The sequence below is a fragment of the Glandiceps talaboti genome, chromosome 10 (assembly GCF_964340395.1).
Source record: "Glandiceps talaboti chromosome 10, keGlaTala1.1, whole genome shotgun sequence".
Taxonomy (NCBI): domain Eukaryota; kingdom Metazoa; phylum Hemichordata; class Enteropneusta; family Spengelidae; genus Glandiceps; species Glandiceps talaboti.
The window spans coordinates 18,008,981-18,036,861 of NC_135558.1; the positions used below are offsets into that span (position 1 = coordinate 18,008,981).

The following is a 27,881-nucleotide window of genomic DNA, read 5'->3' on the forward strand; positions in this document are numbered from 1 at the left end:
GCTCCCCCTTTTTTTAAAATGGTAAAATATTTAGGGATTTCTTCCGGGTTTTCCGACCGACAACGAGGCTAAAGACATGCGTGGAAGCAGAAGGTCTTTTTTTCTCATGCAATCACCGGTTTCCGACAGTAAGCTCACATGTTGCATGGAATTGCACGATATTTTGTCAGAAACTTAATAGATTCGCAAATTCTAAAACAATCAGTGCGTTTCAAGTATCGTCTGGTCCATCCACAAACAATTCAGAAAGAGGAAAAGTTGTGTGCAAAAATGGAAACTGGAAACGATCAGGCACAAGTGGCGTCTGCATCGACCGGTGCTGGTGATGCAGAAGGGCAGTCTGACCAACCCAAAACAGCAGCCCAGCTAAAAAAAGAAGCCAAGAAACAGGCGAAATTGGAAAAGTTCAAACAAAAACAGGAGAAGCAAGCCAAGATTCAAGAGAATCAAACAGATGTACGTATCTCGTCATTTTATTCTGAGCATGACTAATATATAACAATATATAACTTACCATTTAGCATATGGAATATTGTTTGTAAATGTTGACATCTACTCTAGCCATGTATGCCATGTATATAATATATAATCAGTAAATTATGAAAATAAACATTAAAAATAAAATTCATAAAATACAGTTATGTCTATTTAATCTGAGTAAAATAACTGTAAAATGGTGTGGGGTATAAAATTGAGCGATCGGTAATGTGATTATGGTTGTGTCTGTAAGATATGTTTTTGCAACTTTCTTTGATAGATTTAATTGGCATATAAACTAATGGGTTGAGGCAAGTTTACAATAATGTAAACAGTAGCAATGTCAACTCCCAGCCACTGGTCACAGAACAGTACTGTTGGATATTAGCCTTTCAAATAATTGCAAATGTATCAACCCAACCTTGATATTACATTACATTGTGTAGTACAATGTATGCCATTGCAGTATATTGTTCTTGCACCAATGCCTCTTGGTTGGTTATGCCACTTTGGTCATTTTCGTCTTGGACTTGAACTTTCATATACCCTTCACATCACTTTCCATCAGCGGGTGAATTTGAGATGACATTATAGCTAAAATGATGTAGGCTTTACTATGTATTAAGTTAAAGTGCATGTATACGTAAATATATTGCAATAAAAATGATGAATGTACATGTACTTGGTTTCCATAGAAAAAGAAGGAGAAGAAGAAGAAAGATGCTAAAGTTGTGGTTACATATGATGTACCAACTGCAGCTGGAGAGAAGAAAGGTAGGATAGTAGTTTGAGATGTGATATGTTGCCATAAATGGCTTTATCAGACATGTATGTATACAGAGGACAGGGAGCTCACACGTTTTACATACAAGCATGCATTTGTGTGCGTACACAACACACACACACACACACACACACACACACACACACACACACACACACACACATGCCAGCGTGCACACGCGTGCGTGCAATTACATTGTCATGCACACATACACATACAAATGTACACACATACACATACACACGTGTATGTATGTAATATTGTACATTTGTATGTGTATGTGTGTGCATGGATGTGCTTCTATGTTATGATCAGTATTAATTAAAATCCCAAGTCAATATACAACATGTAGAGTGACATGAGAGTGATGTGACCATGAATCCAAAAAAGAGAACATTTTTGGGGTATTTATCTTTGTACCATATATATATATCAGAACATGAATGTAAAATGTTGTGTATAAAATGTATATATTTACCTTTCCCTTGTACAGATACTGCATGTGCAATGCCTGATTCATACAGTCCACGTTATGTAGAGGCTGCTTGGTATCCATGGTGGGAAAAAATGCAGTTCTTCAAACCAGAGTACAATGTATGTCATTTTTTGAGAAATTTGTAATTTTGTAAAATTGTTTGAAAGTTTGATTAAGACAGTTGAGGTATTATTTGATAGGAAGCTATATATCAGATCCTAATTAGGTAATATTGTTTCTTTTTGTTCAGTCAAGGAAAATGTGAGTGACCTAAGGGGTCTTGTCACAATGAATCACTAGACGAGTAGTGAAAAACCTTTGGTCACAAGTATTTTCTGGCTAAATGAAGAAAAATACTAGGGAATATAGTATATAATTATTTTTCCTCAAGCATAATTTGTGAAAGTTGGGAAAAATAATGTTGATTTGGATCGTTTTGACTTATGTTTTGAGCATGTCAGACACAGGCACAGGTTGTTGTGATGTAGAACTACCAGAGTATATAATCCATATTTTCTGATCAAAGACAATAACTTGGCTTGTGCATGCCATAATTAGATATTCATTCTACCATGGAAAATATTAAGTGTCATGAGGGGTCTTGTCACTAAATTATATGATTACAAATCATAGATAAGTCATGACAACCCCATTGGTCGTCAGTATTGTCTGGCTGATGAAAGAAAAATTTGGAATCACATAATTACACCTGCACAACCATAATTTATATTTTAAAAAAATTGGAAACAACAAGGACAGCCAGGGAATGAGAAATGAATGCTTTACTTTGTGTCCTAGTGATGATTGTGAGAAAGTGTGGAACCATTCAAATGAGCTGTGTTTTTATGGATATTAAGTTAACGACTGATTTCGATTCATGACCATTTTGGGAAAACAAGGGAGAACGGTCGAGACTTTATTTTGTTTATGATTTATGTTTAGGAAAGTCACAGCCTGTTGGATTGTTGTTGAAATGTTTTATTATGAAGCAGCTGTATTTCATGCAAATCAAAAGTGAAAGTGAAAGAATATTGTACAGCAACTGACAACTTACAGTGTTTGATTTTGGACTTTTTTTGTAAAGAGGAATGTTATACAGCTCTTATCAAGTGTGTCTGTCACTAAAACTACGGATATTGTCCATTCCCTTTTTGCGACGTGATTGATTTTCATTGTATCAGTGACTTATTTGTTGTCCTTTCCCTTTTTGCAATTTGGTTTATTTATATTGTATCAGTGACTTATGTGTTTGTTTCTGGCAATTATGACTGTTCTCTGTTGACATGTTTCAGCGAGGTCCACTGAAAGAGGAAGTTGCTAAAGGTGCTAATATATTCATGATGTGTATACCACCACCCAATGTCACCGGGTCGCTACATTTAGGACATGCACTGACCAGCGCTGTACAAGACTCCCTAACAAGATGGTGAGTGATGGGATAATGTATACATGTTTTATTTAATATTAAATAAATAATTAATGTGTGTGTGTGTGTGTGTGTGTGTGTGTGTGTGTGTGTGTGTGTGTGTGTGTGAGTTTGTGTGTTTGTGTGTGTGAGTTTGTGTGTGTGTTTGTATGTGTATGTGTGTGTATGTGTCTGTCTGTCTGTCTGTCTGTCTGTCTGTCTGTCTGTCTGTCTGTCTGTCTGTGCCACTAGTACATGTATGTCTGTCTGCCTGTGTGTCTGTGTGTGTGTTTGTATGTATGTATGTATGTATGTATGTATGTATGTATGTATGTATGTATGTATGTATGTATGTATGTATGTATGTATGTATGTATGTGTCTGTCTGTCTGTCTGTCTGTCTGTCTGTCTGTCTGTCTGTCTGTCTGTCTGTCTGTCTGTACCACTGGTATGTCTGTGTCTGTGCCTGTCTGTCTTTATCTCTGTCTCTCTGGAGGGGGCCTTTGTCTCTGTCTCGAGGGTGAGGGGGTGTGGTGGTGGCATCATCTGATTTCCAAAAGGGAATTTTTCACTGTGGTCAACATATGTAGTCTGTAAGGTACACCACAACAGGGTGCCCTCACACATCAGACAACCCTTTCCACAGGCCAGTGAGGGCAGAGCAACATTGCTGGAAGCTGTGCAGCAGTTAAGCGTGCTCTTAGCAAACGCATGAAGTTTATCAGTGTTTCACATTTGATATTGCATGATATTTGACTGTCTTGTTGTGACTGCTTATTGTTCTTTACAGGCACAGAATGAAAGGTGATATCACACTATGGAACCCTGGATGTGATCATGCCGGCATTGCAACTCAAGTTGTTGTGGAAAAGAAACTTTTTAGGGAAAAGAAATTGACGAGGCATGATTTAGGAAGAGATAAGTTTGTGGAAGAAGTCTGGAAGTGGAAAAATGAGTAAGCTACAACTTTATTTCTAATTTTTGCTCTCTTCAAAATATACTGTAGTAACATTAATTCCCCATGTTTGAATCACATCGTTTTGAATTAGTGCTTTCTCATCAATGGCGCAATAAAACTCATTACATAAAATAAAAATGCATAACTTATTCTTTTATTCAGGATGAAATTTTAATTTCCAATCTGACATTCGCCTTTAAAAGGGACAGCACTCCAGGAAATAGAGATGTTTTCATAAACTACGAGTACTGGAGAACTCCTAAGTGCCTTCTCCCTTCAGTGCAACATTTCTCATGAATATTCATTGTTCAACCATGAATATATTATTTCTGCTGACTCCCATGATGCATTAGCCCAAAGCAAAGATACCCTATAAATGCACAAGATCAATTTGATGTTTCTCTGAAATCACAATTAATTGTAGGTGATGTAAAATCATGAAATGACTCCAGAACCCATGGTTTATGAAAATGACTTCATTTCCTGGAGTTGCATTTCTCTTTTAAGGGACCATATATTTGAGGAAAGAATGCATTTTCATAAACATTGGGTGCTGTTACATTATCAAAACATATACGGAATACTTTAGTAAGCTAAAGAGAATGGGAAACATATATGAAATTCAATGCATTGCATCTAATTATTTATAGGAAAGGAGATCGTATTTATGGACAATTGAAAGCTATGGGTTCTTCCTATGATTGGGACCGTGCTTGTTTCACCATGGATGATAAATTATCTAGAGCTGTTAAAGAGTCATTTATTCTTCTACATGAGGAAGGTGTCATTTATCGTAGTAACAGATTAGTGAATTGGTCATGTAAACTGAACTCAGCTATCTCAGATATTGAGGTAAGTGTCTTGAATGTCTTCTGTGCCGAGGAATCTATCATTCAAGTTGGGTTTTTTTTTCTAGAATTACTGCAGATATATTATTCCTGTTTTTTCCCAACGGGTAGTTTTTTTGTGTACAAACAATACCCTCAACCACCCCCACCCCCCAACGCCCGACCCCCCAGTAGAAAGAGGATTAACAGATTATGAGTTCAAATTGTATATTGTTGAGTCGGATGCAATACTAAAGAACGCCGGACCCAATATATGTGTTTTATACCAAAGTCCATTTTATAGCTTGCACAAATTTGAAGGAGACAGTAATATTAAGTTTAGGAAAGGCTGTGGAAAGTTTAGCCCAGTTTCCTTTATATGAGATAGGTGAGCTGAATCAGGTGTTGAAGATTGATTAGATGTGAAACTAGTAGTCTAAGGATATTACAACCATCAATATGTATTCAGTCTCTCCAAATATAAGAATCTCAGATGTCATTGAGTACAGTTAGTATCATGGCAAGTGTAACCATACTTCATGAAGTCCCATGCAGCGGTGAAGATAAATATATGTCGCTTACTGGGAAACCTATGAAACAACTCAATGGAAGCCAGTAATCATGAAATAGCTGTCACTGCATTGTTACCATGTCAAACATGCATGTACATCATAATGCCAAGTTTTGAAATTGAGTGTTTTTCATCACTAAATCTGTTGCATTTTTAGGTTGATAAAAAGGAATTACCAGGACGTACTCTCCTGCCAGTCCCAGGTTATGACAAGAAAATTGAGTTTGGTGTTTTAGTCTCATTTGCATACCCTGTCGAAGATTCAGGTATTAACACTTGTTATTTCAAAATATTACTTTTTGTCTACCACTTTTTAAATGTATTATACCCAAAAAGGAGAGTGTGATAAAAAAAGAACAAGAATATTTAGTAGATATTCATTGCCTCAAATGTTCAGATTGCTGTAGGTTTGTGATTCCTAAAAAGTGATGCTTTAGAAGCCTGCCATCTTGAATAGTGCATTGTGGGATATACCAATTTTTTCATAATGTTAGTTGATAGTACTTGCTGACTAGTATAAACACAGCAATGGTAATACCCCATGGGACACACAGATGTAAGAAGAGCGCCCTCACAGTTGATTGTGGAAAGGACTATTGAAAGAATGTAACTTACAGGATATTTCTTGTTTTATTCCCATAAGATGAGGAAGTCGTTGTTGCTACGACTCGTGTAGAAACCATGCTTGGAGATACAGCTGTTGCTGTGCATCCCAATGATGACAGATACAAACATCTCCATGGTAAACGTGTTGTACATCCATTCCGTAATGAAACATTGCCCATCGTCTGTGATGAATTTGTTGAAATGGAGTTTGGTACCGGTACGTTGAATAAAATCATTTACATTTTATACTTGATGTAAATTTTAGATATTGTGTCTGTTTTTACCTATTTTCTTTCTATCAGTTAATGAAATACCAATTTTAAAAATATTGTAATTTTCATTAATATAAACCCAAGGTATGCATGTATGGCAACTCCCCATCCAAGAAAACAAACAAAATATAAACAGCAAAAGCCAACACAAAATCAGTTCCCCACTTTGTCTTGAGTCTCCAAAATTTGTAGGACATACTCAGAATAAGATCTCATCATGTCATTTTCCAGGATTCCATACAAGGTGTATTTAGATATTATTCCCAAATATCCGTCTTCGTTTAGCCAAGGAAAATATGAGTGACCTAAGGGGCCTAGTCACTATGAGTTGCAAAGTGAATAATGACAAAAACCTTAGGTGATGAGTATTTTCTGCTGAATGAAGAAAAATATTAGTAATTATATAATTATTTTGAAAATTTTGACTCTTATTTCGAGCGCAGTAATGACGTAGACTCGTATTGTCATGATGTCATGAGTGACCAGGGTATAAATTCCATATTTTTGGTTCAACTTGGCCTGTACATGGTAATCAACCTTCTGTTTAAATTTACCAAGAACTCTATAGGCTAGCACATGATTAGTAATGTTATGAAATTTTTGTGAAATTTTAGAGAAATAACTTTTTGTCAGATTTCTCCTTCCATACATTTAACAAGTCGTTGTCTTTGTTTTAAATACTAGGTGCTGTTAAAATCACACCAGCCCATGATCATAATGATTACGACGTCGGCAAAAGACACGATTTACCTTTCCTTACAATGATAGACGACAACGGTAACATTACTGATGTCGGTCAACAGTTTGCTGTAAGTATTGCTAACACAGAGATGAACATTGACATGGAGATATAACCTTTGTAATGCAGGTTGATGTAGGAGAATATATGATTGAAAGTATCAGAATCAGAATCAGAAGTAATTTATTCATCCCACTAGGGGAAATTAAAATGACACTCCTTGCAGGTAGAACAAAAATAAAAGCAATACAAAAGATAGCATTACATATATTACACAACATACTAAAAACAATAATACAGTACTAAAAAGAGCGACAATGATTGCTGTTAAGAACTGAGATAGTGGATGGGACGAAAGACGATTTAAAACGATTGGTTTTAGCTGCTGGAGCACGGTATCTACCACTCCTTGAAATACGACGGTTGTAGAATTCTGCATATAGTGGATGGGAAGGGTCTTTCAGAACACTATGAGCCTTTGACATTATGCATTTGTTATATGTAGATAGAATCTATGCTTTCACTTTGTTTACCGATAATTTGGCTACCCTTTTTGATAATCTTGTTTCATCTTCCCAACCCAACAAACAATACCAAAGGTGAGAGCACTGCAAACAACAGAAGATGGATGTTTGATAGCATTAATTACTTCTGAATTATTAGGACAGAAAAATGTGACATTTCATAACGGTTGCATACTTTCGCAGTCGAAAGCTTTCAGCTTATATCATAACTAGCGAAAGCCCATAATCTCGTGCAGGGGAGATTCATTTGTGACTGGCTGCCTCACGATGATATTGTAGATAGCGCCCTCTGCATGGAGAATGCGCATAGTATATAGGACACGCAACTTGTAGTTTTTGGATATTACCAGTTAACATCAGCAGGTTATTGAAAATAGATTGAACTTTACAGGCCCATGTTTCAGTCCCAGGTTCTCTTATCAGTGTTATCCTATCAGTGGAGCCATGAGGATTACACAGGATTATTCTTTGCTTGTAGACCAAGTGTTTCTATAACTCTGCCAAATCCTTATCCCAAACTGGGCTTTTAACGAATGTCTTGCTATATGATATCAGTACTTGAATTTGATATTAGTTAGTAAGTTGTATAATAATGTTTTGATACTTATTTCACAGGGTATGAAAAGGTTTGATGCACGTTATGCTGTTTTAGAAGCCTTGAAAGAGAAAGGTCTGTACAGGGATACCAAGGAGAATCCTATGGTTGTACCAATCTGTAGGTAAGTTTAGTCGAGAACCACTTTTACAAGATATGAAAGCAAAGAATGATGACAAGTGCTTCAGTCTGTACTGCCCTCTACTTCAACAAACTTGAAATGAAGAATGTTGAATGGGAATGATGGATCCACGCTACCAGACCTATATCATGCCTACCATTGCTATGGTAGGAGACCTGTGGGAACCGGTTCTAACTCTTACACCACCTTAGGCTTTAGGTCATGACCTTTTGTAGGTCATAGGTCATGGCCTCATTGCCAGATGAAGATGGCTGTCAGCCGTCGGAATATTGGAAGACTTTGATATGTTAGTGCACTTTTGACTGATGAAATTATGATTTGTTGAGAATAGTACATAGTGAGTGAAATTATTCAAACATGTCCACTACTTGTATCAACACATTGAAAATATATCATTTAGCAAATCAGGTCGTAGTGTTTTGACCAGCGTTCTGTTTATTCAAAGTCATTGCAAAACAAGTTACATGATGTACTGTTCTTGTTTTCAGTTTGTTATTTTGATAATGATTTCTCTCTTTCATAGCTAGAGTTCATATATACAGAGATTTCAATGTATAACCGTGGAATTGTAAGCTAGTTGAGGGGTCTAGTTACAGTTTGGGTTAGGTTTGTACATGTATTCCCTAACCCAAACCAAATCTATCTCTAATATTTGTTGTCCTGTGGATTACACAAATTAAGACTTGTCAGTGTTTTTATTAAGGATGGTAAGTAGGTAAAATCTACCAGAGTTAGTCAATCGTTTCACCAGGGTTCCCTATCAGTGTTTTTGTAATTGGCATTAAGTAGGTATGTAGGAACATGCGTTCCCCTGTATTTTTACCAGGGTTCCCCCACCAATATTATGGCATACTGTATAGGAAACTATTCCAAGTTTACCTGATTTCCCCTTTTCTGTTACCGGGGTTCCTCAACCTTAGCAAAAACTCTGCACTTAGTTTGTATAATCCACAGTACCATACAACAAATATCTATTCACTGTGTATTTCAATTAAAACTGACTGTATTTATACCTTGTTTTTGTAGTCGATCAAAAGACATAGTTGAACCACTGATCAAACCACAGTGGTACGTAGACTGTACTGATATGGCAAGGAATGCTGTAGAAGCTGTTGAGAAGGGAGACCTCAAGATTATACCAGATATGCACATCAAAACATGGAATGCATGGCTTACTAACATTAGGTAGGTTCTCTCCACCTATCAGGGCTCTCTTCATCACCTCTGCCAAAATGAATGGAGGCACTCATCATCTCTGCCAAGATGAATGGAACACTCATCATCTCTGCTGAGATGAATGGAGGCACTCTTAATCACCTTTACCCCACATGATTTGCATCAAATTATTGACCAATCAGAAATGCTTATTTTTCAACCTGCAACTTTGTAGAAGCTGTAGCTTCACATGTACAGGAACTGGACAAATGATAATATTTATATAACAAATCCGTGTATTCCACTGTAATGGTTTTTTTTCCACACATCTGACTTTTCCAGAGATTGGTGTATATCCCGTCAGTTGTGGTGGGGTCATCGTATCCCAGCATACTTTGTAACAATTGATGATCCAAACGTGCCAGCAGGTGATGTAAGTATACAAATGAATTCTATCATCTCTTGTACACTGGTAGCCTAGCTGCTAGACTGTCATGTTTTCTTTTGATATTAGGCGACTGAAGGTGCACATCGAGGGCATTTATACTCACCAGATAAACTGTCATTGGGGGCTATTTGTCCAGAAACCTTCTGAGCCCAGATCCTTTTCTTTCTACAAGACTAGTATACTGGGATTTTCTGATCGTTCCACTTCAACTTTTGCCAATGACTTAAGCCTCATGTTTCTAGAAATCTAACAGTAAAAGCTAATATCCTACAAAGTTCCTATAACACTGCCATTCTTTTTGTGGGTAATGTTTTACATCAAAAATTCCATGTTCTTGAGAAGTGGTATTTCTTATTTTAGGGTTATTTCAACTATTTCATATTTTTTTGTCATAATCATTCTGTTTTGTTTAGTCCCTGTTAAAGTATCATTCAGTTGAAAGAAAACTTGGTCTGATGTTTACAGAAATGTAATTATTTATTGCAGGAGATTTCCTTTATGAATTTGACTCTGTTTGAATTTTGCGATGTTGGTCTGTTTATCCTTGATGTTTATTTCTATTTTTCTAAAATATTACATTGTTTGTTGTAAAGTATGACTGACTTCTTAATATTCAGGACACAGATGGTAAATACTGGGTGAGTGGAAGAGACGAAGGTGAAGCTCGGAAGAAAGCTGCCAAGACGTTCAATGTCTCAGAAGACAAGATCTCACTCAGACAAGGTGAGTTGTCAGTCTAGTCTCAAATCTTTAGTCTCTGTAACCTTTTTGCTAATTTCCATTATGTTACCATTGTCAAATACATCAAGCATTGCTAGAAACAGATCAATTGTTTTGATAATTGCTTAGCTCAACCTTGACTGATCACTGTACATGTACACTGACTTGATGTCCATGTGTAAACAGTTCAATTATTGTAATCAGTTGAGTTAACTCTATCGTCAGTGGTGGTACTGTGTACTCTGGCTTGATGTCCATATGTAAACAGTTTAAATCTAATTAATTGAGTTAACTACTAATTGTTGATGGAACTGTACACTAACTTGATGTCCATAATTTTTATGTAAATAGTTTGATTCTAGTACTGACGCGGGTTAGTGCCCTGGACGGATTTAACTGTGTTCCCTATTTTTGTTGAGGTTAAAACCATTTTCTAATATTTACTGTAAACATTTTACGAGATTCAACATACATTCTATGAGAAATTTGTGATAATTTATTTACAGATGAAGATGTGTTGGACACTTGGTACTCATCAGCACTTTTCCCGTTCTCTATCTTTGGATGGCCAGATGAGGTAAATATTATCAATTATTTTTTGCTGTTTTTTCTTGTAATATTTTTCATAGAGACAAGATACGTGAGATATAGTTATTGAAATTTGAACTTCTGGATCAAGTATTTATTTCATTACTTTATCACCTAGTTTATGTGAACAGAATGTAAAGTTTAAGTGAATATGGTGACAACTCTATTGAAAAGACATGTTGTTTTTTGTGTTGTTTTAAAATTGTTTCCATAGAAACAACAACAGTTTAAGTCCATACTCTCATCCATAAAAACATTGGTATAAAATCCTTGCCAACATGTTTTCAAAAAATACCAGTAAAGAAGAATAATATATACACATTTCAAAAACTGGACAAGGTCACTCTTCCACAGTGAATGCTACAATTTGGCAGCCATTTTGAAAAAACAGTGTGCATAAACCTTAGACAATTTTGACAGCTTTAAAAAAAAATGTGTGATAAGCTGAGTGTTTTTTTCTGTTTGGTTTAAAAGAGAAGTGTTTAGAGATTTTCTGTGCAAAATTAATTTGTGAAATTTAATTTACAACAAATATAACTTGATTTGTTTGACAGACTGAAGACTTCCAGGTGTTCTACCCAGGTGCACTACTAGAAACAGGACACGATATCTTATTTTTCTGGGTGGCTAGAATGGTATTCTTTGGTCAGAAACTGTGTGGTAAACTTCCATTCAAGGAAGTCTATTTACATGCCATGGTTCGGGATGCACACGGAAGGAAGATGAGCAAGTCACTGGGAAATGTGATAGATCCATTGGATGTCATGCATGGAATATCATTGGAGGTAATTTAGGAGTCTTCTTACCCCCTCATTGAATGGAATAGTCCCCTAGTCAAAGTGTTTGTATTAGGGCTTTTAGAATTATGCTTCTGTTTTAGGGGACACAGCAACAAGAATATACAAGAATAGCTATAGAGAGATTAAGAAGAGTGTATGAGAACGAGACAATGATGAAAATGTCAACATTTTGTGCCATGAATCATTAAAACTTGTTGCAGATGTGAAACGATCATTTCTCGTCAGTAAGCTATTTTTGACAAGAATCTGGCAACATTTTGTTTATCGTCAGGTAAAATTCCTTAGTTTAGAGCTCCACAGAGAACTGTAATTTTTCGTCACCATCTACCATAAAAGTTATTCATACACCATTTGACTTTTCAGTGAAAGTTGTTTCTATGTATCGTCCATTATAGGGTCTATATGCACAGTTGACAGATAGTAATTTAGATCTGAGAGAGATAGAGAGAGCCAAAGCTGGTCAGAAGGCAGATTATCCAACCGGTATACCGGAATGTGGTACTGATGCATTGAGGTTTGCATTGTGTGCTTATACATCACAAGGTAAGATCAGGTGATGGAGAACTGTTTTCAACAATGTAATGTGATTCTTGGAATGGTTTTATTACTAAATATATATATAGAGGATATGACAGGATTTTGGATGTATGAAAGTGGTGATGATGATGATGATGATGATGATGATGATGATGATGATGATGATGATGGTGGTGGTGGCGATGATGGTGGTGGTGGTGGTGGTGGTGGTGGTGATGATGGTGGTGGTGGTGGTGGTGGTGGTGGTGGTGGTGGTGGTGGTGATGATGATGAATGTGTGTAAACAAGACTTAACACCATGTCATCCACTCTCTATGTAAACAGGTCGTGATATCAACTTAGATGTACTACGTGTTCAGGGATATCGTCATTTCTGTAACAAACTGTGGAATGTTACCAAGTTTGCCATGATGTCACTTGGTGACAACTATAAACCAGCACCTACTATCCAGGTATGTCAGATCTATACCCAGGTCAATAAATAATGATGTGTTTTCTAATTAATGTTTTAATATATAGGGAAGTGACAGATATTAGTGCATGAAGACTAGACAAGATATAAAGATTACTTCTATCTGTTTTACACAGTTTACAATGGAATTCATGAAATCTGACACAAAACGTCTGCCGGTGTGAAAATCTTACTAATATTGCTACATTTTATCATCTGTCATGACATACATTATCAACAATGCTATACTTTCTTTGCACTGAATGTAAACTACTATTATCAGTTACATGTACAAAGACAACACATGAAGGTTGGCGTGTCAATTCTGATATTTTTTAGAGTCAGTTGACTAAAAATGTAACAATTGTACTTGTGCCAAACACTCTCATGTGGAAATGTGAATTAGATTTTGTTGAGCCAGACTATTAGATATTTGTCTGGCCAGACAAAAAAATGTAGCACTGTTGGTAAGATTTTGTTGAGCCAAATGACATTTTGTTTCAGGTTTTGTGATTTGGAACTAACTTCCAATTACAACTTTTTACATATTTCAAAATTTGTTTATAATTTATAGAGTTCCAAATGAAACACTTGATGTAGTTTCACATTGTTTAGAAAGACATACATACCCATTTCTTGTTCATTGGCCACTTCTAAAGGTATATAGTTGACAGGGTCTGATTCTCTTATTAATATGGGTGTACATAAATTGTATTTAGCCCACAGGGTCTGAAAGTCTGGTTGACAAGTGGATGCTGAGCAGGATAGCCAACGCTGTGATGACTTGTGAGGCAGGATGGCCTGAGTATGATTTCCCAGCCATAACTACTTCCATCTATAATCTATGGTTATATGAACTATGTGATGTCTATGTGGTAAGAACTGTAACTACTTCCATCTATAATCTATGGTTATATGAACTATGTGATGTCTATGTGGTAAGAACTGTAACTACTTCCATCTATAATCTATGGTTATATGAACTATGTGATGTCTATGTGGTAAGAACGTCTGAAATACTGCAGATTTCGGAATAGCAAATTAAACATTAAAATCTGTGAATGATGTGATAACTATGTGGTAGTGAGGTTTTGGAAGTTCTAAAGATTTCAGAGAAGTATAGAAATTCAGTTTCGTGGGATTTGTATTTGGTTGTGAAGCACTGCAAGTACTATAGATTTCAAAATTGCATAAAAGTAACTATTTTAGTTGGCTATGGTATAAAACCATCATTGTTACAGTATCGTTTGTGTCATAAGGGATATGAATATATTCAAACTGATGGAATCCCCAGTAGACTGTTTTTAGCATACAGTTTTGCCCATTCTATTCTGTTCTCCATCATGTTTGACAAGTTTTCCTGCAGCACCTCGATATTCCTCGCAACAGTGTCAGGGAAAGTGTATTTCTGTCTGCCTTGGTTCGTACTACCATGTTTGAGTGACCACAGGACAAGTTTGGATACTGGTTACCTTGTATTTCTGTAGCAATGCCCAGCAAGCTTGAGGCATCTTTGACATATTTCCCATGACAGCTGGGGGTCACTTCCGTAGAGCTCCCTGTTCATGTGCTGACTCCTTTGAACATTGAGACATTTTCTGAGTTAACATACATGTCTCTCTTTCTCCTAGGAATACATGAAACCTATCATCCAAGGCACTGATGAGGCTGCCAAGGCAACTGTCCGTAATGTTCTCTATAATTGCCTAGATACGGGTCTCAAACTTATCAGTCCACTCATGCCGTTTGTCTCTGAGGAACTATGGCAACGGTTGCCAAGGAGATCAGAAAATGAGCCACCCAGTATATGCGTGACAGCATACCCAGAGGCTAAAGATGTAAGTTAATTTACAGATATTATTAATAATAATATTCACTGTTTGTCGATTGCTAAAATTTAAACTTTCCTTCCAATTATGTCTTATTTAAGGGCTAACTGTTTCAGTCAGCTACTGTGTAGCTGTTATAGAAATATTGTTGGGAACATTTGCTACATGCAATAATTTTTTCTTGATATTGTACATTCATAAGTTTATCATATTGCCATGAGGTGATCTTATGTACGTAGCTATACTCCTTACAATTTATATGACCATATATGGATCAAGGAGAAATTTAATATTTGGTCTATAACAATGTTATGCCTCCACCACTATTTGTGAATGAAAAAATTGCTATCTGCAAAGAGGGTATTCTCCTGCCTTCACTTACAACAAGACTTGGCAAAAATGGTCTCTGGTTATAAGCCCCATTTGCAAAAAAAAAAAAAAAAAATCTTAGGCAGATCTTTGTGACTGAACTTGTACATTTTCTAGATAGTGTTTTTAGCTTTTGATTCCTTTTCTGCACAAATATTGTTATTCATTTTTTCAACCATGTTTCCCAACATCTTCTTTTCATCGAACAGTTTTCATTCAGGAATGAACAGCTGGAACAAGATTTTGAGTTTGTTCAGAATGTTATCAAACAAATCCGTGTCATCAGAGCAGAGTATCAACTGACCAAACAAAAACCAGAAGGTAAGTCCATACCAAGGTAAAATCATTGTGATTGGTCAGGCAACATCAGCACCTGATTCATTAACCAATCAGAAGCAGACATCCTTATTCATCCAGGGTTTAGCCAATGACACATAACTACAATACAGTGTATGGGGGTTGGGGGTTGGGGGTTGGAGAGATGTGACTCAAACAAACAAACAAACTTTTGGTATGAAATGGTAGTATACCAAGAGGGGCAGAATGTGTATGTAAATTAAATTCTAGATTGTCAATCGTACAAATTTCATACCTCCATTCCAAAGAGAAAATACAATATTTTCATAATGAATCGATTACATGGTAGTACATTTTTCAGCATAATTTGTTGTTGTTGTTGTTGTTGTTGTTGTTGTTCCGTGTAAGCTTTGTGTACATTTAATATTGTCTTATATTTGGTTCTAGTGTATTTGAGGTGTAGTGGTACAGGAGTAGCTGAACTCTTAGAACCATACAGTACCGCCATACAGACGTTAGCTAGTATATCAACTATACATTACATACAAAGTGACCAACAACCACCAATGGGATGCGCTATTGCTACCGTGTCTGATAAATGTGAGGTACATCTCCTTCTCAAGGTAAGTCACAAAACTAGAAACTCCGTTACCATGGTTACAAGTTTGATGGCCATGGTTTCCGATGTTTCACTCTGTTTTCTAGTGTTTTATCAACTGTGTATTTTACAGCCACAGTAAAACCTAGGTGTTTGAATGAAGCAAAATTTGAATTATCTTTAGTCTGGATAAACTTTAAGGATAAAAAAAATGCACAATGCTTTAAAAAAGTTGGGTTCTTTCCTTTGAGGCCCTCACATATCACCTTCAAATAACATAAATTAGAAATATGGAAAACTTTGTAAAAACATGAGAGTGGCATTATACAATACAAATGAGGGGGGGAGGGGAGACATATAACACTTGAAGTTTCAGATAGATTTCCATACTCTGTGTCATAATTTGGGTAGGGAAACACACAGTTAAGTAGGTGAGGGGAGCTTGGGTAGATTTTACCTACTTACCAACTGTAATAAAACTACTGCCAGTAACAGTGATGAAATCTGGTCAAAACTGCCTAGATTTCCATTTACCCAGTCTGTTATTTTGCTGGAGAACTCCAGTCATATTACAGTACCAGGTAGTAGTTGGATACCTTGGATAGAATGTACCCACTTACCACCCTTAATTAATGTACCCACTTACCACCCTTAATGTACCCACTTACCACCCTTAATGTACCCACTTACCACCCTTAATGTACCCACTTACCACCCTTAATGTCCCCACTTTCCACCCTTAATGTGTCACCTTACCAGCCTTAATGTACCCACTTACCACCCTTAATGTACCCACTTACCACCCTTAATGTCCCCACTTTCCACCCTTAATGTACCCACTTACCACTCTTTATGTCCCCCACTTATCACCCATAGTGTACCCACTTACCACCAGTAATATACCTACTTATCACGCATACTTTACCTACTTACCACCCTTTATGTCCCCACTTACCACCCTTAATGTCCCCCACTTACCACCCTTAATGTCCCCACTTACCACCCTTACCAAAAACACTGCCATTGATGTGTTAACTTTCTTACAGGGTTTAATTGACATCAGTAAAGAAATCACTAAACTTGAACAGAAGAAAGAGAAACTAGACAGTCAACGGAGTAAACTTGAGAATGCCACCAAGATTGAAGATTATCAAACCAAAGTTCCAGAAAATATAAGACAAGCAAATGCTGAAAAGGTAATTCTTACTGACACACATAATATATTTATTGATTTGTATGGCTTTATAGTTTAGTGGTTATCCAATACTTTAGATGAAGTGTTCTTTGCTCATTGACAAATGTGGTGTGCTGCATTGCAATTACTATGCACGCTCTTACCCATCCCAAGTTTCAACCACCATGTTGACGCCAGGCCCCCTCCCTCTAAACAAAGAAAATGTATTTCTTGAGCTTGTGTGACATTGTGCATATGTTCTCAGTCACTGGCTAGGTTTTCATAGAATGGGACACAGATGCATGAGTGTATGAATCAGAGTATGGGAGTTTTAAACACTTATATTTACTTCATTTGCTTCTGCTGTGACCCTTGTTTCAATTTGTGCTAGAGAACATCGTAGACACCTTTTTATAAAATGTCGATTTTTTGAACCAGTGAGAAGTGTTGTTAACTCAACAATGTTTTTTTCTACAGCTTCTTCAAACAGGGAATGAGATCACCAAACTGACAGAAGCCATTGCCATGCTGAAGGCAGCAGAGTAAACTGATGCCAATCACCATGGTAACAAATGAACTTTGACCTTAGCCAGGATTAGCATCTCCAGTACTGTTGAACAACAAGATGGCATTGGGTAGCATGAAATGGTGAACAGCATAATTTATGTACATATAATTGATATGTACTGATTTTGTAATTTAGTATTCAGACAATAATACAGTAATTCATTGGGTAGAAAGTATTACTACCAAAATTAAGAGCAGAGACTTTAGGTGGCATAATTTTGTTGTTGAAATTTTTTGTTACAAGTTACATGACACCAATAACACGCACACACATGAAATGTTACATTTTATTTATAAACTGTGAACACAAATAAACAGTTTTGTGTGCGAATCTTCCTTGTTTCATCTGACAGTGATGTTGTTTTGTGTTCACAGTCAGATAAAATGTATCATTTTATATTCATACATGCCATCAGTGTCTGTGTTTGGTTGTGTAATTTGTAACAAAAACTTGTGTCTCATAAAAACATTGTGCTGCCTAATTGAAACCCTATACTCTCTTAATTTTGGTAGTAAAACAAGTTTAGAGTTCTTCCACATGTTCATGCTAAACCAGAACTATATCCGTACCCTTGCTGTATTGTCGCACAATAATATAATTTTAATCAATGAATTTTACACCAAGGTAAATGAATTTATAAAGATAAAACAAACGTAATGCAAACAGACTTGAATTACTTGAATCTATCGATTAATCTGCATTTTATTCTAGATAATATTCCATCAACTGTAAAAAGTACATTATGGAATGTATCCTGTTTGCAGTGTATTAAAGAATTAAAGGAATAATTATATAGATTTGTTCCTCGAGTTCAGATGAAAGAAAATGCTGTTTTCCAACTCTTGAGTCTTGAAGATTACCATGATTATCAGGGTGTTTTGATTTGATTTTTTTAATTCTATACAAACCTTTGAAGATACAGGACTGGTGTAATCTTTTGTGTATGGAGTACGCCCTCACATGACCAAAAAATGCCATTCTCTTGCAACTTATTGACCAATCAGAAAGGTACTTTTATACCGACCACTTTGGAGAAGTCACATCTTCACATACTTTGAAACCTATGTTATGACTCACCATGTGTGACATTGGTGCTGGGTAATGCTACATATAGAAAAGTAGTTTTAGTGTCTTGAAATATTTGTATACGGAAAAAGAATTGAATTACAACCGTTGAAAAAACCAAGATGAAGTAATACATTCTAAGTAAAATGAGTTGTTTTAGTATAATTAATGTGAGATGTCATGACTTCTACTATCTAGATACAGTTATCACAAGTATGTAAATCAGATGTCCATGGACCCTTAAATCGAATAACGTACTTCAAATAACATTTTGATCTTGATGCCAGTTTTTACTGTACTCAAGTTTTGATAAGTAATGTGAAAATTTGTTTAAGTTAATGATTAAAAAATGAAAGCCATCCAAGTTTACTGTCCAATACAGACACCCCTGTTATTTAGTATTTAGAAGGATTCTTACCTAGCTAAGAAAATGGAGCATACTATAATTTCACAAGATTGGGGGTGGAAGGGGTGTTGTATCCCCTGACCATACAACCCAATTTATATCAAGTAAATCTTGTTAGATTTCCTCTTCCAAACTTTGAGTGTAAAAAAAAGTGTTATAATGTCTAGCTGTTTCAGACAATAGACCATTCTAGACTGCAAACAGGAAATTAAGAATACAGCACCTTCTCTTATTAAGAGCTTTGTCCCTTGATATTTTGTAGAAGTGTAAATCATGGATGTTTTTCGTATTGTTCAGACATTGAGGAAAGCAGCAGTGCTCTATGATTAACTGAGTAACCTATACCATGTATACCCCCAAGGCAAACAGACAGGAAGTAGAGTGCCACCATGGCAAATTTCAGAAAGGCCAATTTAAACAGATATCATTCCACTTTTTTCAGTCTATAGTCTATCCCTGTTGTTTCTAGAGGAGAGATTAATCCATTTTATGGCAAACAGGGGTGGCAGGGTGAGATGATACAAGGTGAACTAGTTGTATCCTCCAAGTATTGATACTTCCATAGCTACCACAATTTAACTCATTTTGTCTAAAAATTGACCACAAATGGATGGTCACTGTGACATTCAAAGATTTGAAAAAGAAAGCACACGTTTATGATTTATTTATGCACTATGCACTATTAGTAATCATCAGGTGTAGAATACAATCTGACACCTCCCCTCCCTATGCATCACTTGTTGAGCAGTACCCCCCATATAGAAGTGGAATAATCAGGATGTTTGGGGTCAGACTCTTTTCTACACCTGATCTTACATATATTATTTTGATGCTGTACAATGTTTGTGGACATACATTTTGTGTTCATATTTAAATAAAAGCCAGCATCTCTGTACTTTATTCTGTGGTGTGTATTTTATAGTGTTGTTGTTTGATGGTAACAGAAAACATAACTCATTACTGAGGGATAATCGAATAATGTCACACAAGGTCCATAAATGAACATCATTCATTTAGGGGGGAATGAGCTGGTCTGGCATCAGTGCAATTGGTGAACTTTTCACACTTAGCAAATTTAGAAAACTTTTTTTCATGCTAACTACTGAGAAGTTAATAAGTTGATTTAATATTTCCTGCCAATGTGCCGAGTACTGGGTTTCCAGTAGTATTTTAATGTGTTTACCATTGTGTTTTTACATTACATCGATCGTAGTGGTGTGACCACTACAATTTTCATTGTGGTTTATGTTATATATAAATGTGTTGATGTCGCCCTTGTGAACATTCGTTTAAAGGGAGGCAGGAGAGGGTTTTTACCTAAAGGAATGAAGTTCACTTTTTGAGCTTGTGTGACATTTTGCGATTGTCCCGTAGGTTTACTTACTAGATAGTTTGTCCTCTCTAAAATTCATAACAAATATTTCATCCAGGCTCAATATTTTCTGGAATTTCACAAAAATCCTCGTTCCCCCCCCCCCCCCCTCAAAAAAAAACCCACACCAAACAATGGAGAGGACACAGTAGGTAAGAATACAATTTTATTCCATATAGCATGATTTGACCTTTGACATAGAATATAGAGTGCAGTTTGTAAAGATAAAATATGAACTCTAAAAAAGATATAGACTTAGCAGATAAATAAAGAAATATTGGTATGAATCAGTACTACTACGGAAAGCATGCTATCGCTAAACTTAGACATGAACTAGAAGAAGTATTGTAATTTGTGGCATGTGGTAGACGTGGGTGATAGCAGTGCCTTGGTTTATGTGATATACTCACCCTGTAATCAAGACAGCGTAAACTCTAAATGAGTTGAATGTGTGGTGTCCATGTGAAGAAAACTCACTATTATTAAAGCGAGACGCCACCCACTGTGACTGTAACTACATCAACGTTCATTGACGGATAGACAATTATACCATTTTGCTTACATCAACACGTTGCGACAGTACTTTTAGTTTGTATCGATCTTAGTTTGCCGATACCTCACTTTCCATAGTAGTAACTACTTCTACAAACTAGAAATATATACACTTCAGTCTGTTCATAGAATTATCTGGACTATCAACTTTCTCTCTCATTCAAAGTGTAAACTAATGTAATTTTCATGCAAATTATCCAAAGATGTAAATGTCGTTTTTTTTTTGTTCTTTTCAGTGCAAGTACAACTTGACAATAGTTGTAACTATGCCAACAATATTGCACCACTTAATGCTTTATTTTAAGGACTACCACGTATTATTGGCAAAAAATTAATAGAGTTTCTTAAGGGTGTTTTTTTTTTCTGGGATGTAACATTACAGCTAGAGTTGTACACACTATATAATATACAAGGTAACAAGATTCGGTTCTAAGTGCACAGTGGATTGAGTGATTTGGAGTGAAATTTAGTAAGTTGGAGATTCGGTTAAAACTCTTCAAATAATCTAAGATATGTTATGTCAGGGCGCCCTCATGCATCAAGTTAGAGAGAGAAGGATGATGAGACGGAACAACACAACGCATCCCACAGTTTACAAGAAAACTGGAATTCATGCAAATTGGGGTTTTGGATTCGACTTTTCCCCCTAGCATCACAAGATTAGGAAATCAAAATTCACAATTCCCCATTCACCTGAATTCTAGGCTAGGTACTGAACAGCAGTCAAATTTGTTCTGCATTCATTTATAATGACTAAATGTTCTTCACAAACTTTAAATTTCTCTGAGTAGTTCAAGTATTTCACAGTAAATCTACTTCCTAAATATATAGTTCTGGTAGATACATTACTGTAGTTACATTTTCAGAAATAAAACCTTACCTCAGGTAATCTTTGATTAAGTTGTTTTACTGGTGCTGCATTATTACATGTGTTCATGTATATTATACCATGGACTCGCCAAGTTGAACAAAAAATGTGGAATATATACGCTAGTTGTTCTAGACAGCGTGCATGTATGTCATGACAACGCTTGTCTATGTCACTGGTTCTGCTGTGTTCAAAATACGAGTCAAAATGTTCAAAATTACCATTATATTCCTTATTTTTCTTTGATATTACTGGCGTTGGTGTAATTACATGTATGTTATTCCACAATATTTTTCTTCATTCAGTCCGAAAATATTCGTGACCTAAGGGGTTGTCACTACGAGTCGATAGAAAAGTACTGACAAAGACCCCTTAGGTCACTCGCATTTTCCTTGGCTGAACGAAGAATATTGTGGAATAACATCTATATCTCCTTATCTACTACTAAATCCTTACAGCATGGCTGACCTTTCAACTTTCTATTCTTATGAGCTAATGATTACATGAACTTTAACCCCGCATGGCAGCCATTTTGCTTTGGTAAATAAACTCAAATTTCAAAATATAAATTTCTGTAGTCAAACAATAATGTGAACACAAATAAATCTTCTGAATACAGCCAACAAAATCGACAAAATAGCATGTTAATCCGATACTAACGAAAATCTTCTGCTCAAAGTAAAATGCTGAAATATCGAGAAATGACAATTTCTACTCTGAGTCAAGAAACTGTTGGAAATGACTCCAGAATTGTTGCTTACATCTTGTCAGCATTGTCAGGGGGTGTACTGCAGGGCTAGCATCTCATGTCTCACCTGAAAACTTCAGATTTGCTTCCAAAAAACCCAGTTTTTTCACGGTGAGTAGAAATTTCATTTGTAACTATGAACCGAGAGTTTGTGAACATTTATATTCACACTGAAATCTCCTTCATTTTACATACATGGAGAAATCAGTTTGCATGGTATAATGCTGCAATGCAATGCAGTGACTACAGCAACAATAAGTAGCAGTGGTATCAAACACTTGTACATTATGAAAATGTTAACATGACACGTGAAACTTGAGCTTCAAGTTACATAAGTGCTAGAACTACTTCAATCAAAAGCCCCTCGTTAAATACCCAATTCTCACAAACAAGCATATTTTTTCTGTTGACGCAATGAAAAATAGTTCCTTGTCTTGCACAATACCGAAAGAGATGTGTGATTTTCAGACAATAGACTTTCAGCCAATTCCAAGATTTATCTCCCATCTACAGATACAACACCATGTATTCTGTGTATACAGGAAAATTCGCATGCACATATCAGTTGGACGGTTGTCACCTGACCGTACCATGAGTTTACCAGTAATAACATCCATCTCTGTCATTGACGGTGTTTTAGTCTTTGTTCTATAAAATCACTCATAACTAAAGAGTTCAACAAGTCTTTCCACGTTTCCATGATGAAAATGTTAATGTAATACAGACAAGACAACCTCAACAGGACAACATAAGCAATGTCATCGTCTTGGACAGATCATCGTGGAACTGGAAATTCAACTATGAAATACCCTTACTGATAACGAAATGAACACTGAATGAAATGGACATAAAGTAATTAATATTCAAACAATTCATGGCTATTCTACCAAATAATATTTCAACAGCACACATCAAAAATATTACACAACATTTGTTGAACATTACATGATCCATATTATCAACATAAGCTGCCAAGAAGAACCAAAATTTTGTATCGTTAATTTTAAAAAAAAGCAAAAAAGCAAACAATATTTCAAAATTTTGAATACCTCTAGAAAATAAATTAAAACATCATTTTATGTGACAATAACTTCAAAGCATTCAAGTTGCAATTCAAAATTAAAATTTTTCACACTAAACAAAAATAAAGCACGTATTTATGTAAATCTGTCAGCTGGTAAAATATAAACATGCAGTTGTTCACTATACTGACATCAAGATGATTTTAATTATTTTTAAAATAGCACTGTTACCATAGTAACTATTTCTTGAGCAATTTATGTACTTTCCGTCAAATTCAAGGGATTATTCATGCATAGTAGTCTGTAATGTATGCTGTGTTAGGGCGCCCTCGCACATTGGCCAAGAGCAAGGCCAATAGAGGGCGCTCCAACCCAACAAATCTTAGACGGTCTGCTGGAGATAGAGTCAACATATACTATTGCACGAGTTACGTCACATGGCTGGACAGAAGTGTCAATCACAGTGTTGTAGATTGGGTCTACTGAGACTGTCAGCTTAAAATCTGAGCAAAACAGATTGGCCAGAAACACTTTTCTGTTATTATATATATATACATAATATATAATATATAATAATATATAATATATATATTATTAGTAGTTCGAATTTTGATCTCTTGTGTAGATAATTAACGTATGTGGCCCTATATTCCCTCTAAGATCAAACACACACAAAGTAACTATACCTTAACCAAACCAAACAACTGCTGGGCGGCAGAAACATTTACCACACAAAAACTGATAAGGTACAACGGTAGATTGGTATAGGGTAACTATAGAAACAGATAAAATGTTTAATATTGGCTTGCAATTATCACTGCATATAATAATAACTGACACGACAGTTTTTGAGATTTGAATAGAAAAACATATCCTGATTAAAATATCACACAAAGTATCCGAACTAAAATATTTCAGTAAAAAAAAGTCTGAGAATCAAATGAGCATTTGTCTAAGATAAACACGATTTGTTTGTTTGTCTTTTGATCAAATAAATTTGACAAGTGTCATTATTACAATAATTTAAGTTAAAGTTCTTGAAAAAAACCTGCCAAGGTGCAAAACTACTGCCCAAAGATTTGATTTTTCTTGTACTCATTTACTACTGATAACTATTATAGTGAATAATCTTGTAAATATTTACCCCTTTAAAACCCAACTTATGAATAATAGTTGACATAAAATTGGAAGAGGGGTGCAAAATATAAAATTACAGTATTTTAAATAGTGTGAAAATCTTTGACATTTTAACTTTTCTGACTTGGCTTCTCACTGTTTGTTACCTTTTACTGACAGGTCAAATAAGGTCACACTTCAATTTTCCTTTTCTCAGATTACTTTAACTCTGGGGTGCATTCAATTATGCATCCCTGGGGAGCCTCAGACCAGGGTAACTGATGTCACTTGGGCACCTCGGGTCGTGTGTAAATCGAACATATTTTATTGGTACCCCTGGGAGCCTATAATTAAATCCGTGATTCACGATAAATAATTTGGTCCTTCTTTCCAAAATATTTTAGACAATTTGAAGTGAAAAATTATTTCCTCACTAAATGTGGAAAGATATCCTCAAAATACGGTATAATTTTTTTGGAATTGATAACAATAACCAGTCACATGTCGCGTCGTCCCCATCTTGGGTCAAGTCAGGTCGTCAGGTCAATCCCCAAGCTGCCCCTGCTCCATGAGGAAAGTGGACTTGGGGAGTCATGTAGTAATTGAATGCAACTTGGGGCAACTTTAGGTACCTCAAGGCACCCAGGGTTGCATAATCGAATGCACCCCAGATATTTAAACATGGCTGTGACCCTTAACCCTGACACTCTTCACATCCGATTCATGAACTTATGCTCTGAACTCTGACCACTGACATCACATAGTATCTGAGCCTTGACCTTAAACTCTTGACATCTGACCCTTGACCTTACACATGACAATTGATCTTACATTCTTCACATCTGGCCTTTGACCTGTGTGCTTCATATCTGACCTTTATCCTTACACCATTAGCACCTGGTCCTTGACATCCGACACTTGACCTTAGACTCATGGAATCTGACCCTTGACCTTACTTTCTTGACATCTGACCCCTAATTTTTTTCAATCAACAGACATTCCACTTCCTAAATAAATACAAAGCACCTTTTGAATCTTTGTGGCATTGCTTTTGAAATATTGCAAATTGGAAGAAGTCTGTGATAAGTTAACAAAAGTAAGGTTATGACTCAACTATTACCTAATATCTTAGAAGTTATGTGCACCATTAATTTCTGTGAATTCAGGCAATAAACTCATACACAGAATCTGTACATTGTAGACTTAAAGTCTGACAACCCGGTATCAGAATATAGCGCACCATAATTTAAAAGTCTGCTATGCGATCAGTTTTTCCTGAAATTGCAAATTTGATAAAATACACTCTTTAGTGTACTGAGTAAGGACAAAATCAACTCATTTTAACGAGTCACTTTATACGATAAAAGGTGTATTGAAAGTTGAAATGTCAACTAATTAGTACTGGAGATTAGATAAGTTATCTCCTGGAATACATCAACTTGTTCTGGTCTCCAAGGTCTTGTACCGAGATGAGATTGGCTGGTATACAGAGCAATCTTTATTTTCATACAACTTCCATGTTGAAGGCGAGATGACTCTGAAAAATATGATTTGTAGGCAAATTGAGATTGTACAAATGAAGTACTGAATACAGTGTTTGCTGTTTCCTTTTAAGAAAAATTATTTTAAATTTTTAAAAAAACTTTTGTACCAGGACAGCATTACATGTACATAGTACTGAATATTCATGTATTTATCAGGTGTAAACATGATGTAGTATTCTCTCTTTGTTTAAATGCACTGTATACAAATTTACATAATGATGTTACAAGTTCAGGTTTGTTTGTTCTCATCAGTCTTATGAACTTCTTAAAATTTGGCTCAGCTATGAATTCTATTGGGATGTTTTTTTTCTCTCATCGTCCTGGAAGGAACATAATAAAAAGAAAGTGATATTCATGCTCTACATCACCATTGTCACAAACTTTACAAATTCTATTCTATGGGTCAAATAACCAGTATATTGAATATGTCGAACACACTCCACACACACCCACAACCACAACACGCATGCTCACACCATGAAAGTTAGACAGTCATAAAGGAACCAAAGAACCAGTTTATCAAATAAACAGAACACACTACACACACCCACAACACACGTGTTCACAGCATGATAGTTAGACAGTCATAGTTATATTGTGTTTTGATAGTAAACAGACTTATATGGTGTCGACACCTTCACTGTCATTACACAGTAATACATACATAGCAATGCATACTAAGGGTTATTAAAGTGTAGAAAGGCAAAGTCAAAGTTTGGTGAACTCACCTCTAAACCTTCAAATTGCACACTGAGTTCATTTTCATCTTCTTCTTCTAAGTAGTGATCACTTAATAAATCCTGAAGTTCTGTTGGAACAGAGTTTGTGGATGATCTAGATGGCACATCATCAGACTGCCCCTCACACTGGAGTTTGGCAAAGTTTATGAAGACCTATATAAGGTAAAAAGAATATCACTTAATATGTATCATAAGTCAATCAATCCAAGGCAACCAATCACTGGCCTGACTGACATTTCAATCAATGCAAAATATCCAATAATGTGTCTGATTACATGTTAATCAATTCAAGGCAGCCAATCACTTGTCTGACTGACATGTCAATCAATCCAAGGCAACCAATCACTTGTCTGACTGACATGTCAATAAATCCAAGGCAACCAATCACTGGTCTGACTGACATGTCAATAAATCCAAGGCAACCAATCACTGGTCTGACTGACATGTCAATCAATCCAAGGCAACCAATCACTGGTCTGACTGACATGTCAATCAATCCAAGGCAACCAATCACACAGCGTTGTCTTAATTTTGACTTA

The 27,881-nt window shown here is 35.9% G+C and overlaps 2 protein-coding genes across 2 annotated transcripts in view; one reads left to right on the forward strand and one right to left on the reverse strand.

Annotated features, from left to right (window-relative positions):
* The first annotated feature begins 122 nt into the window (after window positions 1–122).
* LOC144441459 (valine--tRNA ligase-like) lies at window positions 123–20,211 on the forward strand. The gene is made up of 23 exons (XM_078131037.1): window positions 123–456; window positions 1,173–1,251; window positions 1,755–1,855; window positions 3,029–3,162; window positions 3,932–4,096; window positions 4,750–4,951; window positions 5,655–5,763; window positions 6,141–6,320; window positions 7,060–7,184; window positions 8,254–8,357; window positions 9,402–9,560; window positions 9,873–9,963; window positions 10,596–10,701; window positions 11,205–11,275; window positions 11,841–12,071; window positions 12,482–12,629; window positions 12,948–13,075; window positions 13,794–13,949; window positions 14,706–14,912; window positions 15,482–15,593; window positions 16,017–16,192; window positions 17,214–17,363; window positions 17,819–20,211. The coding sequence occupies exons 1-23, from the start codon at window positions 139–141 to the stop codon at window positions 17,885–17,887; spliced, it is 3,321 nt and encodes a 1,106-aa protein (XP_077987163.1). The 5' UTR covers window positions 123–138; the 3' UTR covers window positions 17,888–20,211.
* Window positions 20,212–20,925: 714 nt separating this feature from the next.
* Window positions 20,926–27,881, reverse strand: part of LOC144441403 (ATP-binding cassette sub-family A member 2-like) — an 81,233-nt gene continuing 74,277 nt past the window's right edge. The window contains exons 44-45 of the mRNA XM_078130972.1: window positions 27,331–27,495; window positions 20,926–26,595 (exon numbers count right to left, since the gene is read on the reverse strand). Of these exons, the coding sequence (XP_077987098.1) occupies window positions 26,563–26,595; window positions 27,331–27,495 (198 nt within the window). The 3' untranslated portion in view covers window positions 20,926–26,562. The remainder of the gene's footprint in view (window positions 26,596–27,330; window positions 27,496–27,881) is intronic.